Source organism: Thermobia domestica, chromosome 8, assembly GCF_964235325.1.
Source record: "Thermobia domestica chromosome 8, izTheDome1.hap1.1, whole genome shotgun sequence".
NCBI lineage: Eukaryota > Metazoa > Arthropoda > Insecta > Zygentoma > Lepismatidae > Thermobia > Thermobia domestica.
In genome coordinates this window covers 121761156-121783298 of record NC_137461.1, presented here as the reverse complement: position 1 = coordinate 121783298, position 22143 = coordinate 121761156, and the positions used below count along the sequence as shown (strand labels likewise).

The window sequence follows — 22143 nt, the reverse complement described above, 5'->3', positions numbered from 1 at the left end:
TAAATTAGTAGTACGGTAACCTCAGCAGGGTATCTGTGGTCAAAGAACGTCACTTTGAAAAAAAGAGAGAAAAGAAAAGGCGAGGTCATTGTTAAGAAAAGGAGAGGATGGTCAAGAAAAGGAGAGAAACCAGTAAGAAAGCAAATGAAACATACTGAAACAAAATAAAAAGAACATTATTGGTAAAGTTAGACAAGCGGTGTATCAGAACGTAGAAAAATGGTCCGTGTGTGTAAAGGAAAAATACGAAGGAAGACACGAAAATGAATAAGTAATTAGTGCGAAATAATAAAATAAGAGGACAGAAAGAGGAATTTTGAGAGCAGAGCGCTATAAAACTACAAACCAAATGACACACACTCGTTTTAAGATTATTTGTAATTTGAGTAAAATTAAATTTCCTCCCTTTCGTTATGTAAAATCATTTTATTATTGGTGTTAAAGAAAAAGGCTATTCACTTTTGACTTAGGTAAAAAAAAAATGCCACTGATATACACTTGGGTTGGGCGCAGTATAAAATATTTTCGATCAACTTGTACGTTTAATAAGAGTTAAATACAATTTTGCAATTACCACAAAACTGATATTCTACAATAACACTATTATTCAACATCATGATAACTGTCTTTATATTTTGTGAATTTTATTTTATTTCTCATTGAGGTATTCAACTATTAAAGTAGCAAAACTAAACCATGGAGTTTTCATTATCCTAAGTTATTGTTGAGCAAATAAAGAGTTATGGTACGGATAACTTTAGACGAAAAGCTGGCAGCAAACGGAAGCTCGACAAAAGACCGAGACAACGAAACCCTGAGATCAAAGTAGTTAATATATTATGGTAAGTCAGCACTATTTTCACTTTTATTACAAGAATTGTACATAAAAATCCTCAATAGATGGTCGAAGATGTCGAATATATTATGTAATGATTCAGGGAAGGTATAGAGATAGCTTGGAAAACGCGAAGACCCCATATTTTCTCTCCAAATTATTCTTTCAAAGTAAATATGTAGCAACTGAAAAATTTACCGAGAAAACATTCGGCAACAAGAAATTGAATACTAAAAAGGGAAAAATGAGTAGAAAGAAAGAAAATCAAAGAAGAGTACTCAAACAACGAAAGGATAGAACGAGGTACGAATAAACTTTGTATAAGATAGCTGCAGGAAAAGTAGCAAGATATGACGAACAGAAAACGTCTGAGAACCTGTGTGTTACGGAACACATGGCACAAAATGAGGAAAGATAAGCATATATACAAGAAGTTAAACAATGATTTACGTAGAATAACAGATATAACAACGGAAGACTTTTTACAATAGAAACTGTAAGAGCACAGAATAACGAGATAATAACTGAGAAATATCAGAAAATATTATTTACAAGGATGGAACTTATGGAAATTCGGTATTTTGTTGGCAATAGAGAATAATAATACGAAATTGAACAGCGAGAGGACTTAAGTCATAGGAAAATGGAAACTATATATTGATAACTTGTATGAGGGTAGAGGTAGTCCGCGTGACCTAAATTCTAAAGCAGAAGTTGTAGTATGCGAAGCATGATAAAGGGCTTGACTTACTTCGAAACAAGTTTGAAAAATTACAGGCCTATAGGAAGTGAGGTATGGAAAGGCAACCTGGATAGACTATGTAGCAATAGAATTCATCGAAAATATGCGGCACACACACATTGGTCACATTTCAATATCGATCATGCAATCCCACTAGTGACATTTATTTAGTTTACCCAGTATCTTGTGAGTCCCCTTGCAAATTTCAACTTGGCCTCAGTTGTTATATCCTTATTGATATGCAACCGTGCACTTCATTTCCATAGGCTTGATGGAACATTATTGGTGAATTGGCAATGGCTTTCATGTACTTGATGTTATTCCTTACATTTCCGACGCCTTGAGCTCACGTTTACTTAGCATGAGTGCATTTCTGGGCATTTTTCGTTACGTGTTTCCACAATGTAAATCACCCTGCTTCATATGTTGTTCTCCACCGACACTCCAGATGTCTTTCTAGAGCATTTGAGCACAAATTCACTACACTTAATACTCAGAACGTCACTGTTGGCCATCATCCGTACCTGGCGATTATCTAACCACACACAATGGGCATGAAGGTGTCCGCCATTTTGTATTTGTTCCAGATATCGAATAAAAACGAATTATTGTTACCTGGTGGAAACCCTATAAATTCATATCCATTTAGACCAATTTTCATTTGGCAGATTTTCCGGGACTCCCTACGATCCTTTGGGGAATCCCTTGCGCGTGTATGCTAGGATTGTGTAACATGCAAAATTCAATACAGCAGGTATGACTTCTTCAGTGAATTTTTTACCCGCCCTCTTTACGTTCAATAGTTTCTGAACTATTGGAGTCCGAAAGTTATTTTCCCACGCTTTCGGCACCTTGTAGATCCGAAACTTGTTGTAACAGTTATTTTCCAACACTATATATATATATATATATATATATATATATATATATATATATATACTGTACACAATTATATTTAAATGATTTTTATATGTAGTATCAAAATCATAGAGGCTAACATTTCTTTATATTGATTTTTACCTAACACAGACTGAATAGTAGGTTATTTTAACATACACTTGTGCTGCAGTCATAAATTTTACAATGATTTGAAACCAATAAAAATTTTAGTAAAGAGAAACATTTCTAAAGACGTGTTCTTACCTTTCACTTTCATTCGTGTAAAGCAAATGTATTTAACGTTTCAGTATGAAGATTGCTTTCTACATATATACAATAGTTTTATAGGTGTATATCTTTATATACTTATATATGTATAGTATATGCATGTATACTGTATATACATCCAAATATGCGTGAATACTTCAGAGTGAACAAAGAACTCACAATTTCACACTGAAAGCAACAAAAGATACGGATTACGTATGCTCTACAGGTTAAATTATATCTTTCTCTGCTTAACTATGTTGTGTTCTAAACAGATCATGAAAGAGATTTTCGCTTCGATAACACTGTAAGATAATGAAAAAATCTTGTCGTTTGCTTACATTTCTAAATAGTAAAATACTACTAAGGTGCACAAACGGAACGAAATTATTTTTTCGCAGACAAAAGAGCAGAATGGTGCGGTTACAATCACGTTATGGTTTTGCTCATTTAAAATCAATTCGGAACTTAATAACTTGAACATTAATCTTTGCTTTTTCCATTTTTATCGTGGACTCCAACATTATGAGGAGCGTTCTAACATATTTGGTTACACTTGTTTGTATTTATCAGACCCAGGTAAGTAAATTTTATACACTGAACGCATATTTTAAATGGTATGACACATTGTATAAAATCATAGACAAAAAATGTGAAATTATTTGCTTTCTAAGCCAACACATATTAACTGTGCAATTGGATGTGGGTGTATTATGCTTGAATATACTTCTTTCTTTATAACAAAGAATCAATTATTGAAAGCTGTATTAAACAAATAAAAAGATGCAGGAACACAGGATGGAGCTTAAACAAGATTTTATTGAAGCATCTGATAAACTTTTGTTTTTCTCGCTGTTTGTAGTTATTGAAAAATAAGTTGAGTAAAGATTTCTTAAATGTGATTTCGTTTAGCATTGTATATAGTGAAGTGAAGAATTAGTGAAAGATTTCGCATAGCTATTATAAATTAACGAATAAGAATCTATGTGGTTACAATTTTCATCTGTGCATACGTGAAAAGAAAACAATAAAGATTTTAAACTTTGAAACGCTAAGAAATAAAAAAAATAATGGGCATCAAAATTGTTAACTGAATTACGACAAAGTTCCTCGTTCTTCTCTCTTTTTCTTTGTTCGTGGGTTTTCTCGGGGTTTCCCCGTTTCCTCCCACTTTCTTCATTCCACCATTTCACTCATCTCTCATCATCACCGCCTACTTTAGCCTAACCGGCATAACCGTGGGACGTAAAACTTAAAGATTTCATTTCAATTCATTTCTCTTTTTCTTTTTCTTTTTCTTTTTCTAGTTTTTTAAGGGGAACCATCCATCGTCGTAGTATATGGTAAATGTAATATATTTTGTGAAACTATATCCAAGACCATATATTATTGATGTCCAGAATTGTCTAAAAGCTTCCGAATTACGAATGCTATGATCAAAACAAAATTCACAATTTAAAATCAACTCACGAATCCATACTCCTGCATTTCTTGCTCACTTGTTTTTCGTATGGTTTCAGCTAACTGATCAACACTTAGCTTGGAAAAATAAATAAAACTAGGTTCATTTTTTCTGATCGAATTATAAATTGTATGTCAGGTCCAAAAGTTTATAGCAGATAAAGTTTCACTTCCTTGTTTGTTACCTTTATTTATCCTTTCTGGTTTATGTAGTCACGTATTTCAGATAGTGCTAACCATTAGCTTCATCTAGAATATCTTTAATTAATGGAAAAGCTTCTTGCAACATTTCTTCTTTGTTGATTACCTGTACTGACTTTTCTTTATTTTCATTTTCCTTCTGCTTTATTCTATACTTTATAATGTAATTTTCAGGGCATATCTTGTTATAGAACAGCCAGCTCCAAAAACAGATGTTTCATCTTCCAAGTCTCAACAGATGTTTCATCTTCCAAGCATGTACATCATCTTTCACACAGAAAGTTGCTTTAAGAAATACTGAATCTCTGGAACTCACAAATAAGACATTTTTCTTTGATATCGCCGTTTCTTATAATCACACACTACAGAATTCATTTCGAATGGATTTATGTATTGGGATGGCTTTTATTTAGATGTGATATCTGATCGATTTTTTTTCCTTTCCTGCTCAATATTATCAAGTTCATCATCATAATATTTTCCTTATTCTGCAATTAAGCTTTAATCTAACTTCAGCAATGTCTTCTTTAAAGTGTACTGTTCGTAACATGTATTAGTGCAATGATAAATAAACTCTATTCCTGGTTGCAGAATTCTTGCAGACATTCTTTGATAAACTACATCTTTCCTTATTTCAGCAGCATGAAGAATATTTTTTTTCCTTCCAAGAACCGGCGCACATGTCTTTTCTTTCGTACCTTGTGGACAATAATACATTTGTTAATGTCAATATGGATACTAGTCTCATGACCTTTTATTCTTTCTGCTGCCAATTTAATTCCTACTAATGATTGAGATTAATATGATTTTGATGCCATGGTACAGAATGTTTCTGATCGTTACAAGCTCAATATTCCATATAGCCTGAAACTAAGAAAAATAGAATTATTGGTAACTGAATAAATAATTTAAACATAAATTGCGCCTCTCGCCATCATCCTGAAAGTGGAAATAGTACTTCGTAAATATCAAACGAAATTCCTAACTCTAGTAGCAACAATATTAATATAAATCTGAAATAATGTAAAGTGATTAGTTTATGCTAAATTTTGTGTTATTTTGCAGAAAATAATGATAGCTATGTCAGACTTCTGAATAAGTTATGGGTACGCTATGTTTTGGAGCCCAGTGTATTTTTTTTTAAGGAATTACAGCTGAAAGTGTAAGTTAAATAAGATGAACAGGGATTTAAAGAGGTTCGAAATGATTAGTATTTTAAGCATATCTAACCCAACTTAATTTTGATTTTAAAGTTTTGAGGCTTAGTCGTTTAAAGCTATCCTCAACCTAACCTATCCAATCTTACTTCTCGTTTTGAAGGCAGATCGATTTCTAAACATTTCTTGAAACCTTACTTCTCGGCATTTTCAGCTCTGGCGCCGACATCTTTGTATACAATTTTAATACTTCGAACTTACTGAAGAAAATTTTACACTTAACCTAATATAAAACTGAATATCTCCGTTATTAAATGAGATAATCAATGATTTTGGTCGCGTTTGAAAGTTATTGAAATGTTCCATAACGTTAGTTTCAGGATATTTTTCCTTAAACATAGCCGTTTCAAAGTTATTTGCCATAAAAGTTTAAAAAATAATGTGAAAATTATCATTGTCTAGTTTGAGCGGCCATATTTAAAAATGGAGGCAATAGAAGGCAAACTTTTATAATTACAATACAAGCCCAATATATTCTCTTTCAAATAAAAGAAGAATGAAGCTTTCATTTTGTATAGTAAGGAAGTTATGAAATTTTAAATTTGGTAAGCCGAAATTCGTTGGCAGCCATATTCATGACGTCATAGAAAAAATCTGCCCGGAATTCAGAACGTCTACCCAAGTTTTTTTTTTTTTTTTTACTTGTTTTTGATGGTTGATATCAAATCCATAGATAACAGCTATCAGACATGCCATTCCTAAGTGACCTATGGCCAGGGCCCATACTATATGAAAGAACAACAATGATAATCGTGTGCTGCCTGTCACAATAGTAATAACATTTCAGGCTAGTTAGTCAATCAACATTATTTTTTGTTAACAAAAAATAAACATTAAATATCATACTAGTCTGGACGAGAAAACAATGTTCTGTAAATAAAGAAATATCTTAATTTTTTAAATCAATTTCTTAATAATTTTGCAACTTTTTTCCGTTTGCTTTCATGAAACTATACTCAGAGTAATTACCGTCAAGATGTCTTCTTCATTAATAACATTCTTTCTTATTTAAACATTTGTAACCCTCATTTGTTATGTAAACATTCAGTGGAAAACGTTAATAATTCAATAGCTCTGCCGAACAATGTTGCAAGCAACAAGTTCTGTCACGTTGAGATTTTAACAGAACAACGGTAGGCCCTACTGTAACAGAAGTTCCAATTCTATGTAACATAATTTGATATACGTAAAGGCATAGTTTGAAACTGAAAAAAGTAAATTTAAAGCCTATACATAATCAACATAGTTTTTTCTTCTATTTCTGTAAATTTCGATTGTTTTCACTTGCAACGTTGTTCGGCAGAGCCATTCAATTCCCTGCTATCGTAAATATTTTAGAATCAGACATCAAATTATAGTAATGCTATTGATATTTTGTATAGCACATACTATTTTAAGACCTTAACTAGCATTGCTGTAATGATGAAATCTACTTTAGTTTTGTCAATGGGAAAAGTTGATAACCAACACTACATCAGTTTTTTCGTTATATTTTTACTTACCTCAATATCTGTCAAATCTTGGGAGCTCTCTGTTATGAAATCGGGATCCTTGTCACTTTCTTCACATACCGGATAACTTTCGTAAACGTTTTCACTCGATATATTCATATGTTCATCATTTTAATCTAGAGATGCAAGGGCTCGGAAAAAAACCGGCTTTTTTGGAAAAAAACTCGGTTTTTTCTGCTTTGCTTTTTTGCTTGGGAAATTTTGGGCTTTTTTCAAAATTCTGCTTTAAATCGATAAAGCAGACTTTGTTTCGCTTCTCTATAACACAGAAAGTCATTTAATTAGTGGTTGATGCCGATAATAATATAAAACCTCGAAAGTAAACCACGAATTTCGAAAAGATATTTTAAACAATTTTACTTCAACATTTTTACATTATGAATTCCAAAGGATTAACCAATGTATATAATAAACACATTTTAACCTCCTATATACAAAAGTAAGCAGAGTTTGCAAGAACCATGGTTGTTTCTGAAAATGCCAAAAACCCGTTTTTTGGGGGGGGGGCAGTTTAAACCAGGCTTTTTGGGGTTTAAACCAGGTTTTTTGATTTAGATATTTTGCTTTATGTATTTATATTACATATTCACAGAAATAAGTTTGTTTCGCCTTGGTGTTATTATTCAACAAAGGGGTTATGCTGGAAGAGGTCCCATAAGCTTAAAGAAGTCCGGTCAGTAAATTTCTTAAATTGAGAAACTCCCACCCTAGCCACCGGGAAAATCCCGTCATTCTTTTAAATGTAAAACAATAACGGGAAAATCCTGTAAAATTTAATTTGCATGTAAAATTTAAAGGTCAACGTATTATAATCAGTACGCTAAAACTGAGTGACACACAATCATAGTCAATCTCTTACGAATAAAATCAGAGAAATAAACACACTGCTGAACAAGACTGCACTTATTTAATATAAAAACACATTTACACGTGACGTTTCGATCTTCTATCCAGGATCCTCATCAGACGTGAGTGTACGTCTGATGAGGATCTTGGATAGAAGATCGAAACGTCACGTGTAAATGTGTTTTTATATTAAATAAGTGCAGTCTTGTTCAGCAATGTGTTTATTTTTCTAAAACTGGGGTATTAAATTACAAATTTAGTATGTAGGTATCATTGAAAGTCCAATCCAAGCTAATGTTGGAAGCTAAGTAGGCAATCGATAAATTTTACCAATTTTAATCAATATATTTAAGCAACCTTCGCTTCTTTATAAAACAACAGGCATGCAGAAATATATAATTTGGTTTCGTTTTGTATGTTTAGGCTTAACATCCTTACGTAATACCGAGGTTATCAAGGAGAAGACTTTCGCTTAAAGTGACATCCGAAAGAGTATTTGGTTTACACATGAAAGAAGGGTTGTGGTTCGACCGAGAATTGAACATGGGACACCTTGATTAAAAGGTGAAAAGGAAATAAGACTAATGCAGATGGTTTGACATGTGAAACGTCACCATGAAGTTCACACGATTCGCATTTTTGTTCTTTTAATTTTTTTTAGTTTAAACCAGTTATTTAAAAAAAAAACAGCTGGTGTAAACGAGCCAACCCTAAGAGTAAAAACTTCTTTCAAAAAATACACAAATAACTAGCAAAATTGTATGTAGTATTTTTACTTCAAAATATTCCATACCCTCTTTTTGAAACAAAATAAAATTAAAATAAAACATAAGAGAAATACTTAGATTTGTATGATACAATTAAACGCTCCACATGGTTCTATATATTCTTGAAATTCTACAGTCAAGTTTTTTATAACCACCATCAAGGGCGCCCATCAGGGGGGTTAAGGGGGCGCTTGCCCCCTAGAGGAAAATGTACTTCAGAATATTGAAAATCCAATAGGATTTTTACATTAGTTACAGCAAAATTTGAAACTATTTTTGAAACGTCGCTTATACTTGCCCCTCTTTGGAAACCACAACATGGGCGCCCTTGACCACCATCACGGTTTACCCAGTCCTCAAGTTTTCTGAATTTTTAACAAGAGGGATAAAACATATCATTACGGAACAAAAAAAAAAGACTACGGAATATATTTAAGTTAAGCTAAATACAACTGCACAACAAACGTGACTGAGTGGTAGGCTTTTGCGCTTCTATCGGGAAGTCCGGGATTCAACCCAGCATTCGGCCATTCTGACAAAGCCTTCCTTCATTCCATCTGAGAATGTAGAGATAGTGCGTGTACTGGCCGACTAGGAGTGTAGGAGTTGGCCGACTTCCTTTCTTATTGTTTTTAAATCGTTATTATTACTAATTACCAGCAGTGACGGTTTTTGCGAAGGTTAGAGGATCGGTCTTTCGGACTGAAGCCTGTTCTCCAAAGTTGTGGAATGTCTAAAACGAACGAAATATCTATTAGTTATGCCTTTACTCATAAACTTTAAGCTCCCGTCAAATAAAAATTACGAATGTTTAGAAAAACTAAACATTAGTAGTAAGAAAACCCCTCCCAAAACACTTTTTTAAATTCGCCACTGATTCTCAGTATAAAATGATCTTCAAGGTTGTATCCGGAAGATTATTGCTAAATATATAAACGAAACGAAATATTAGTTATGCCTGTACTCATAAACTTCAAGCTGCTCCCAAATAAAATTAGGACTTTTTAGAAAACGAAACAATCCGAGAAACCCCTCCCAAAGTACTCTTCTAAATCCGCTATTGATTATTTGTATAAATTGGTATTCAAGGTTGTATCTGGAAAATTATTGCTAAATCATTGCACAACTACAGTATAACAGAAATGTGGAAATACGGTTTGACGGACATATTGAAAAACGTATGCTTTGACGGATATATAGAAAAACGTAAGTTTAACTTTCGTGCTAGAAGCTGGAGTACTAAGCTCTTAGAAATGAAACACGGATGACAAACTAAAATGATCTAGAGAAGGAAAAAATGTCGATAACTGAAAAGTTAAAATAAAGTTAAATAACCTGTAAAATTGCCCTCAAATACTACATTCTTCATGTTAGCTTTAATTCGTAAAATATGTGCTCCATCCATCTTGATGGTGAATTACAGAGCTAAATATGGCATTCAGGTCGTGGAAATCTTATCTAACTATAGAATATACTATAAGAAAGCTATTTGGATAGAAAAATCATGAAAATGAAAAAAGCCAAAATTTCCAAAATTCTCGTTTTTTTTTTCAAAAAAGCCGGCTTTTTATGTGAAAAAAACTATCGATTCAAAAAAGCTGGCTTTTTTGCATTTCTATTTTAATCATAGCACTGTACCTGTCTACAGACTACCATCCTAGGAAATGTTGATTGTCAAGTTCTTGAGCCAAAACACTGTTGCCAACAGACTCCAAACTACAACTAAAAAGGTTTGAAAGCCACTACAAAACCTACCATTAGGAAAATAATACGCAAGAACCTGATTTTTCTCTCACACAAGGAACTTCTCGGTGTATTGGAATGTCCTATTTATATATAGTGTAAATGTAATTGAGGGGGTGAGCGCAACAGTGGTCTAACCCACATTTAAAAAAAATGGAGAAAAATCAAGTAAAACACGTGTTTTTTGTACAATATATCGCATCCACAAGTGGTTGAATGTGTCATACATTGTGCATATATATATTGTACAGAAAATGACATGTGTTTAAGTTTAACTTGATTTTTCCTCATTTTTAAAATTGTGGGTTAGACCTCTGTTTCACTCACCCCCTCAATTATAAGTGATACGAAGTGAATCATTCCGTCTTCGATTGTCTCTACACTTTCAGACGAGAATGATGAAATAGAGGGCTTCTTTCTCTTAGATATATATGATGTGGGTGTACCAATTTTCTGCAGCACATATTTAGGAATGTCATACTTGTGGCAGCATTATTTTTTTTATACGAAGTCGGCCACAAACGATTAAAATTGAGTTTACCAATTGTGGAGCCTCGTTTACCAATCAAGATAAAGAAAATTATGCGTATTAATTAAAACTATCAACATCACCATTAGCATGTGAGTATCTGAATTTACAGAAGAATTTCAATATTGTGTTACCACTTAATGAGAGATAACTTATGCGACTGAAAAATGATTTCAGTAATTGCTTTATTTTAAGAAAATGCAACAAAGATTCCTTACAGGAGCGGATCCAGAGGTGGCGATCGGGGCAATTGCCCCCCAGCCAGAAGAGGAAACTTTCTTATATTATATATAAATAAAAACCATCCCAGAGTTTGGAGCTCTTAAAGGTAGCTCTAAGTAGCAATATTACAAGAAGTCCCCCCCCCCCCCCCAGAAGTCCGTTCTGGGTCAGTTCCTGATTCCTTATTTACTCGAATTACGTTAAAAACTGAAATAAAATATATTTTAATCAGCACGTCAATATTCTCTGAAAGTCTCCGCAATTGCTTTATTGTTAAACGTAGGAATTGAGTGCACATTCTCGTAAAATTTTTGTTTGTTCCTCTAACAAATGTGATTGTTTAAAACATCTATACTTTCCTCAAATGCATAATATCAGTGAATTTGCACAAGCTGTTGAGCCATATTGCAAACAAGATACTTCGTTCACTGCTTCATCGAATAGAGTCGAAATGGAATCTGTAAACAGCATATCAGGTAATCAGTTAACTCCATAATATAAACTAGATTTCCACCCATAAAGATTCGTAATCCACTAGCCACTAGACTGCAAATCCACTCACTAAACAAGCATTCAAAACCATTAGGTTTGGTGAGAAAACCACTTAATCAGCAATACTGCTGCAAAAAAGTAACTGTCGCTGTAAATCATAGGCTAATGTCACTTATTATGAGAAGAATATTAAAGAAAGAAAACAGTGTATTTAGTATTACAAGTAAAGCAAGAAAAGTGCATTATGTAAATTTTGAGTAGATTGAAGGTTGTCTAGTTTTTCGACCACACTCCTCATTTCCAGCTTAGTAAATTAGAGTTCAACACTTCTTAACTTTAAAACTCTTAATTGCCTCAACGCTGCACCAGCAAGAAAATTCTGGGCTTCCTAAAGAAGTCGAACCTAGAACCACACGCTTTAAACGTTTGATTGATAAATGATATACCTAGGTATGTACTTTCATAAACTCCATGGGATTTATAAATTTTGACTTCGTTCAGTGTTGTAATAAGTAAAGTGAAGCATTAGTGCAAGATATTATTAATTAATGAATAAGTATCTATATGATTAGGCTAATACATAATGTAACTGAAGTTATTTTAAACGAAAATAGTTACTGCTACAATTCAAAATTTCTTGTCACATTAAGAACTCTTCAAGGAATCTTATATACAATTCGTAAACATTTTAAATTTTATTTAAACCCTGATTACATAAAGTTTGTGTTGAACAGAATTTAAATATTGAGATTGTGTTTTTACATTTCAAATATGCTTAGATATGTTAAAATAATAAAGATTATAATTAAATCCTTAAAACATTTGAGAACAAGTTGAGAGAAAACTGAAAATCACTTAATTGTTTTGTAATTGATTTAAACTCAGTTTATATGAACGCTTAAAAGAACACACACCAAGTAACGACACCAAACTCCAAGTTATTTAGAGAAACAATTCTACAAAATTACACTCGTTTATTATTATTATATTTTAGGTCTCAATTTTAGATTTTCGTACCTAAAGAGACTAAAATAGATATTGATTCCATGCATATACATCCCTGCCCTGCAATCAAACTTAGGATCACATTTTCTCATAGGGCCGCGGAGCTCAGTGGTAGAGCATTCACCTCTGGTGCTTGGGGTCCCGGGTTCGAACCCTGCTCCCGCCAAGTGAACTTTGTGGTGGACAAACACCGTGTTCGTGGGTTTTCTCGGGGTTCTCCCGTTTCCTCCCACTTTCTTCATTCCACCATTTCATTCATCTCTCATCATCACCGTCTCCTATAGCTTAACCGGCATAAACGTGGGACGTAAAACTCAAAAATTTCATTTCATTTTTACATTTTCTCATAGCGCGAAAGTATAATTTCAAACTTAATTCCAATTAAAAATTCAGTGGGTGCTGAGCACCCATGAAATTCTGTAATCGGTGCTCGAGCACCGGCGCATCCATTAAAATACTCCAATGGGTGATTGAGCCCCAGAACACTCACTTAGTCGGCATCTATGCTCACAGTAATGGAAAATGTATAAATATTGGTATTTATAAATGAGAAAAAGCTATGCGAATATGAAACTAGTAATACATATGTTCTTATTACAGAGTACAATTGATACTGAGAGATTTCTGAAGATTCTCAGGCCTACAGCTGAAGTATGTTCCAGAAAAATGCATATCGAAACAAGTAAGTTAAATTGTAGAATATACATTTATAAATAGTAAAGTGAGAAGTAATAAAGTAAATAATAAAATAAAATAATAAAGCAAATTGAGGAGTAATCTTTCTTTTTGAATGGCATTTACCTACCTACCTAGGTATGTATACACAAAGTTACTAAATGGTTCAATCGCTTTCAAAAGGCTATATATTCAAAAGTACGAGTATTACACATTCATATATGGCAGATATACAGTATATATGAAAATAACAACAAACTCACTAACTTTGAATTGTATATTTCAAGTGGCACCAGATGGCAGCAAGAGTTTAGTACCTGTCGAAACTGAAGATAAACTAAAAAGGGGTATTTGTTTGTTAGAATATGGGGGACGTTTGTCTGTTATAGCAGTGCAGCGCACTTCCGAAAAAGAGTATGGAATAGAACTCCCATGTAAACAAAGTGTAGTATCAGGAACTTAAGGACACTAGTTAGTTGCTTTTGTAAACGTAAAACCGTCGGTCGACCAAAAGTTCCAGACGAAACAGTGGAAAGAGTGAATGATTGTTTCGTGCGTAGTCAAAAAAAATCAAAGACCCAAGCAAGCCGCGAACGTGGAATACCACAACAAACTATGTGGAAGAATTTGCGATGCCGGTGACATTTCAAACAGTACCGTGTGCTGCTCCTGCCACGATTGAAGCTAGAGGAGTGTCTGTCAGGGAGAATTGAAAGATTATGATTTCGCCACCAACTTAATATTTAGTGATGAAACAACTTTCCACTTATCCGGGGAAGTGAATCGTCATAATGTGCGATTCTGGGCACTAAAAATCCACGTCTGATTGTGACAGTTGAAAGAGATTCGCCAAAAGTGAATGTTTACTTAGCAGTGTCACAGACAAAAGTGTATGGATTGTTTTCCTTCTTTGAGGAAACTGTGACTGGTACAAATTACCTAAATATGTTGCAGTTCTGGCTGTTTCAGCAATTGGCTGATGATTTCAGGGACTTTATATTACAACTTGATGGGATGTCCTCTCATTGAAACATCTAAGTTCGTGAATATCTACCAGTTCTGATTAGGCGTGTTGGTGAGGATGACCTGGCTTTACTCCTTTGGCCCTTCAGATCGCTTGATTTTAACGCCCTGTAACTTCTTGTTTTGGGGGTTAATTAAGGATTTTGTTTACGTATCCCAATACCACAATCATTACTCGAGCTCTGTGAATTCATCGGTGCTGCAGTTCAGATCATTGACAGGACGATGCTTCAAAATATATGGAACGATGTCGATTACTGTCTGGACGTATGTCATGTGACCAAAGGAGTACAAATAGAACATTTGCAGAGGGTGCAAAAACAGTTGATGAGTTTGCTGCATATTTCATATATCTCTTATGTTTGTACGTGTAATACTTTGGAAAATATAGCCTTTAGAGAACGAATGAACCATTTATAGTAGCCTACTTGTATAGTTCCATTTATCAATGTTGGCCATTTTATACTGGAACATGTAGTATAATAGCAAAATATGTAGTAACAATAATAGCAGAAAATAATAACAAGAAACATATAACAAGAAATATATAACAAGAACAAGAAACATATAACAAAGTAACGCAAACAATAACAGAATGTAAACATAAACATGAACAAATATTTACAATTAAATTTCACATAATCTAAGTGTGTGTGTGTTAGTCTTCTGTTGAGTGATAGAGCAGTACGCGAGTCAGTGTGGTAGAGGTTTGTGGTTAAAAGCAATGGGAGAATCTTCGATTTCGAACAATGTAAATTGTGAGCAAGTGATTATTTGGAGCAAGGGTATGCAAATGTTACGTTGACGAGAGCAACAGAATTGAAAGTGATGGTGGCATACAGAATTTGTAGCAGAACATCGTCAGAGAAGAATAATAGTTGCTAAAAAAAATCTAGAAGACAGACAACTATCTCTCGCCATTTAAGAGAACTCGCAGAAAGAACTTGTACCTATTACAGCCCGGTTGAATTCAGATCTCATCTGCATCTATAAGGACTTGTTTAAGCAATTACATTTCAATAAAATCTTCTTACTCTCAATAGTTTTGCGTTTGGGCTACGATTTCAAAACCTGTGACCACCGCCGTCAACAAGATAGCACGAAAAGAACAGTGCTCAGAATGTCAAATATGGACAGTCAATAATTTGAAGATATTAATATTTCGATGAGTCGCATTTCTTAACAGTAGACCGTTATTGTTTTTTGTGCTGGCGTTTACCGATCGTGTCACTGCCCGTGATTATGTTGCCATTTTTAGGAGACCATATACATCCTATAGTCCAGATGTTCTTTCAGGCAATGGTGGTAATAATGTGCTGATCAAGACATATGGAGCTCTTTTGGCGTGGTTTGAGAAACATCGGGATGAAGTTGAACACCCCCTGGCCGTTCCAATCCTCGGACCTAAACATATGTGATCACCTTGTGGTTGTCCACTTCAGTACTGCAGCCTTTCCTCTCTTTCCTTGTTCTTCTTCCACTCCACTTTGTATCTCAAAATTCAGATTAACATTTCTTTCTGGATACTTTTCTAATAGATATTTTTTGCTTCTTTCTTCGTTACAGATTTGGCACTTGACGTTCTTCTTAATAGAGACGATATTGAAAGACATTTTAAGGTAATTTAACAATATTTTTTCCTTCTAAGTTATTCTATTAAGAAGAAATAATTGCCCACTGGTTACATTATTACCTATTGGTCAGATAATATTGTACGAACATGTTAATTCATATTGAGATCAAGTGGATAAAGCAGACCAAACCGTAGATAACTAGTAGAGATTTTACGACTGAGCCGTCCCTAATATAGTCTTTTACTTGTTTACTCTAATTTTGGAACACAAATGCTATTAATTATTACAAATAAATATTTAAGGGGAAAATTTACAAATGTTGGTAACAAAAAGGATTTGTTATATATATCTTAATTACTTACACTGCTGAGTATTAGCTTTTTAACCCTAAAAAGGAAAAGAGGGAGCAGGACAAAATCTTACAGATAGACAACAAGATTCAAATGTGAAGTGAATATGTTTATTGCTATCTGTGATGTGTGACAGCGCCGTGAGAACCTAGCAGATGTCAGTAGTTCGTCGGTATATCATGAGTGTTCAGTTCAGTGTTCGAGGCGCGTGCACAAATGGACTTGATATGTTCAAATCAGCAACACATCGCGTAAATAAGTCAGCAAGATAGCAGTGGACTCTGATGCCTTTCCAGGAAATGTAGGTTATTATTTGTGCAATATGCAGTAGCGTGTTATCCAGTTGAAAAATGGTTCAATGCGAAACCTGAAGTGACAGTAATCATAATCAGGTTCAACACATAATTGATATCGACTACTCAAAGAATCGTCATAGCATTTAGACACGAATAGATAAGGAATCAAATTGCAATAAAATCCAGTACCTGACTTTGGTGAGTCAAAATTCAGATCATGCGACCTGTTGCCACAATAGCGGATCGGGTGTCGTAATGCAGACAGAAACATTATTTCCCCGATGAAAGGATATTGTGCCATTTGGTTTTCCATGCAAGACATTTGCTGCACTATTGCAGCTACACACGCCTATGCAAATAAGCCCCGCCTTGTCAGAAGACGAACTATTCACGGGAAACTGGTTGCTACACAGAAAAACTGAATTTGGAATGTAGCTCTCCGAACCATGCGCACAAGAAATCTGTCTTATCGATATGTGCTATGAAGCGGTGGTTGGGATCCTTATCGAAGTTGGTATTGCCTTCCTAGAGCCACCGATTCTATATTCTTATTACCATGGTTTCGTTTCATCCGATACGGAGCCAAATGTCATGGAAAGATAAATCCACAGTTAAGGTAATCCGCAGTCTCAATATGACCCGATTCTTTGCTAATAAAAGACTGAAACCTGCTTGGAATTTCTATAGTATTCCACGAGAAGGCATTGTTGAATCCTTGAGATTCATTCGCGTCATGCTTACATAGTAAATTGTGGCTCGCTGATGTGCTTTCAATTGGTCTTTCCAGGGAATGTACCACGCAAGAGATGCGTCGCGAACCTGGAATACGTTTTATAATCCTTCAATACTGTGGAACTCAATCCGATATAAATCCAGCATTGTTTTCTAAAATCCAGCTGTATAATATATTTTATTCTTGTACGGCGAGTTTTGTAACGTATTATCCATTCATACAGTGACGAACGTAATTATTTTAATTTAAGTGAAATTACACTTAATAGGACCTTGATGATAATTACACTTTCATACGAAGAGAATATAAAATATTCAAGTTTTCGTCATATTATTTGTATATTCTGAATTTGTTTATTACTGAGATTTAAGGTTGAATTTTTCTCATCATTAGAGCCGTGCAATCACGTGACTACTTGTACTTTTATCCAACACAAATATCTCAGCAAAGAATGATTTAGGGTAAATGCGCACGGAAATTATATGTGCAAGTTATTTGGATACCAAAGGGCACTAGAACAAAATGAGAGGTTGTTACCTTTACGATACTTTAATTAATTGATTTCGTGAGCATATTAACCGAATAAATTAAATTTTCACCAATGAGAATTTGGAATTTTCGGGATCACTTCAGCATCATGACGCAATTGAAGAGATATCAATCCTTTGCTGGTATTCACCATTATCATGAAAAGTAAGCTGACAAGAATGCAGTTCATAATTCTTTCATATCTTATATACTACAGTATTTCCTATCACTTATTTACCACCATTGTAAATACATCTTTGTATTTACCACTGTCTACCAATACGAGCTAACGATTTCGTTTTCTCAAGATCTTTATAAGTTAATAGATCTCGCGTCAAAGTCGCTTTATTGACAACAGTGGCACAGGCATCTCAAAATATGTCAGAGATAAACATTTCCGAAATACATCGAACACACGCAATCTGCTCAACAGCCTTACTCTTCACTGGAGTTATGTTGTGTTATCGCCAGAATAGGCCTTTTGTTAATTTAGCTTTGATATTAAAGATTGTAAAGCGTAAAAATATTATAAATACTAACTTTAATATAGACGATAGCAATTTTGAGAAAAATGAAAGGGAAGATTGTCCCAACTGTCATATTATCTTTCACTAATTAAATTTATGAAATGGTACTACTTACTTTACTAGTACTAAAATCATAAGTTTCCAGATCTTCTGAACAGGGATCCATTTGTGCAGTTTTTATTCCCATTTCCAAACGAAATTGTCCATTATGTTATGTAAACTACAGTACTGCTTAAAATACTACCATGAAAGGAAAACCAAAAGCTTTAAACTTATTAGTTAGTTATTCTTAATCAGAATAACTAATATCAGTTATTAGGGTAACGCTAGTAAGCTTTGTAAGTTTGTAATCTTAGTATATACTTTCGTTAGTCTACAAGGTAACTCTTGAGCGAAAGCGAAATTTCAAATTCTGATTTCCACAAGACAGCTAGTGCAATTATCTCGGCCGAACTTATTAATGGGGTCAATTCGTGAGCATCTTCTCGGGTAACTCTGTCTATAACAATGGATATCCATATTCTATATCCTAAAATGTAACCTCAGCTCTGAAATGCTCCTATGTGCTGAGGTTAGATTTTTTTTTATTTTAGGTTGAAAGCAAAAATATTTTTTAGATTAAATATTTTTAAGTTAAAAGTGTTGTTGAAGGTAACAGATTTTTTGCTTAGAACTAAAAATACATTGGTGAGGTTAAAACCTCAAATGTTTCAGTTATGAGAGAGTATATAAAGCCTAGAGGATTGCTGTTGTTTAAATTGATGGTAAACCTATGTGTTTCCAAGAGATTAATATTTTTTTTTTTTTTTTTTTTTTTTGCTTAGAACTTACAAGATATTAGTGAGGTTAAAACTTGGTTTAGATATAAGGAGTATATAAGTCACATACTTAGAATATGAGGCAGTGTATAAAACTTAACCCACAAACGCCCCTTGTGCCACCAGTGACCCACTTTATTTTTCACTACGTTACATGGGCTATATCATTCATTTAGCCAAAAGCCCGTTGTCCCACTTCAGGCACACTACCCGTTCTCTTGTTGTACGAATTTCGTTCAGTTTCCTTCTCAGGTTTTCGATGTAACACGGTATTGTTCAATGCAGTTGCTAACGAATAAAACTGGTCTTGGGCGTTTGTGGGTTAAAGTATTATTGTTGTTTTGACATAAGTTTTACCTTAAATACATTTTGGGTAAACCTTAAAATATGTTAGTGAGGTTAAAACCTCACATGTTTGGGGTATAATAGAGTATATTTTGCCTTGAGTATTGTTGTTGTTTGGCATGTTCAACCAAAGCCTAGGAGTACTGTTGGTGCTTGTTATTAGTTCAACCAAAGCTTAAAATACTGTTGGCGTTTGTTATAAGTTTAACCAAAGTGTTGTTTTTTATTAATTTAACTGAAGCCTAGAATACTGTTGATGTTTCTTATTGGTTCGATCAAAGCCTAGAATACTGTTGGTTTTTTTATCAGTTTAACCAAAGCCTAGAATACTGTTGTTGTTTAGCATCAGTTTTATCTCCAATAAGAGATTTCTTTGTTTCGACCTTAACATATAAATCACACACACTTGTAGTAAGAGAGAATAATGCTGACCGCTTCAGCTATCATTCGTAATATGTAAATTTTGAGTGATCCTCTTTACTGTCTTTCCAAAGTTTGTTAATGATATAATTCAAAAATAATGATTGACCATTAGTGACTACAGTGGTAATAAATATAAAATTATATTTACTTTCTTCCAATTTCAGTGTTACTTTGCCTGCGTTTTCAAACATCTTGGCTGGGTAAGTAAACTTTAGAAATTACTATATGCATAGTATACGACAGAGCATAACCAAATTTTTCCTCGAAGGTCAAGATCTAAGGCTTATTTGTCCCTACTATAAATCCATCTTTGTAAATAGATTCCGGCGTTGCCACTCCAACTCAGATAGAACCGTATTCATCTCTTAGTATGGCTAAGCCCATTACTGTTATCATAGTAGCATCGTACAGCGTTTCTTTCGTCCGGCATCCGTAGCTTTTACAGCGTGATTTTGGAAAGTTCATTTCGGTAGCATGGGTTTGCAATCAGCCCACATCATGTGACAGCACATGAAGGCTATCTTATTCTACTTTGTTCAGCTTAAAACACAGATTACTTTGATGTAAATTACGTCGGGAATTATATAAATGTCGTCGGATAGAGCAAAACTTCCCTACTTCCTATCCAAGCCTTTACATTATTTTTTCCATCAATGACGTAAAGGCAATGCTCTAGATAGAAGAGAGGGAGTATGCGGGGTATACTTCCTTAGATCTTCTACTTCGAGCACTGCGTAAAGGAATAGCAACACAGTTTAAAAACCGAGATCTTCCTATCTTGAATATTTTCAGTGCGTAGCTGATGCTTTGAGACATTGGGCAGGCACTCACTTTTTTTTACAGGCACCGTAACTCCAGGGAGTCAGTTTAGTACTTATCTATATTTCCTAGCTAATTTCCTCACTATTTCAATATGCATTTATTATTTTATTACCAACGTTCTAGCCACACTGGAATATTACTCCTCGTGAGATCAGTGAAGTCAAGCAGTCCTAGGTCTAGTCAGAGGAAAGATAGGTGTGACCATTCGTACTCACCAGACGGTGTTGGCGTTGCGGCGCACACCCAGCATCGTGAGGACAATTGGGAAGATACTTGAAGGAAAAACGTAACCGGGAACCACAGTCCAGGAAGCTAGCATTAACGGCGAGGGTAGCCAAACAGCTGACAACACATTACCTCACAGGAATGAGGGCCATAAGTCCAGGCCTTCTAAGGGCTGTTGGGCCAGGAATTTAGTTATCATTATTATTATTATTATTGGTAATAATAATAATAATGTTAGTAATAGGTTTAATAAAGATTCTGGCTGTTTGTCTTCTCTGCTTGTAAGTATATTATTTCTAACTTTATGATATAGTTAGGCAGGTCAATAATTGGTGAGTTTCTTTCTAATGTGATTCATCAAGTGTATAACTGGACAAACTACAAATTGGGATACTACAAGCAAAATAATGAAAGCTTTATTACTCAGATATTAACCTGCATACATTAATAAATATGAGGATCTAGGTACTTAATAGAAGGCTTTTTAACCATTTCTTTTTTAAAGAAAAAAATGTTTTAAATTGTCATTAAAGGCAGATGGCCTGTTGAATAATAATAATAAGTTGCCCCAGGACATTGAACAAAGTTATCGTGTCTTGCAAAATGTTTTTGATGGGTACAATGATCATATCAGTGAGATAGATCAATCGTCCTCAGAAAGTGAGGAAAACGAAAAGGAGGACATGTTTTACACTCAAAGTGTTAAGTTCAAATTGTTTATTTTATCTATTTATATGAGAATTTTCAAAATAATATTCAATCAGGTCTGATATAGTGCTTTATCTGAGGTTGATTGTAAGTTGCATGAAGGGTATAAACAAGAAATAATAATAATAATAATAATTGTAATAATAATGCTATTTATAAAAGACTAAAATTAGAGCATCACGCTAACTGATAGTAGTAAATCACGTTCATGCTCATTGCAATCTATCCGCAAGTTCGTTGATTGGCTAACTAAAAAAAAAAAAAGTGAATGCAAACAATTAAAGATCTTAATCAAGTATGATTTTAACCTATAATTAGTGCTTGAACTTTTCGGGAACCGCCCAATACCCGTTACGTTTGGTTTACTCGATTCTTAAAC

General features: G+C 34.1%; 1 protein-coding gene across 1 annotated transcript in view; it reads left to right on the top strand.

Moving 5' to 3' along the window:
* The first annotated feature begins 3179 nt into the window (after positions 1 to 3179).
* LOC145691832 (uncharacterized) overlaps positions 3180 to 22143 on the top strand; it is a 37981-nt gene continuing 19017 nt past the window's right edge. Inside the window, exons 1-4 of the mRNA XM_081767149.1 lie at positions 3180 to 3302; positions 13318 to 13399; positions 15982 to 16034; positions 20174 to 20209. Coding sequence (XP_081623275.1) covers positions 3249 to 3302; positions 13318 to 13399; positions 15982 to 16034; positions 20174 to 20209 — 225 coding nt within the window. The 5' untranslated portion in view covers positions 3180 to 3248. The remainder of the gene's footprint in view (positions 3303 to 13317; positions 13400 to 15981; positions 16035 to 20173; positions 20210 to 22143) is intronic.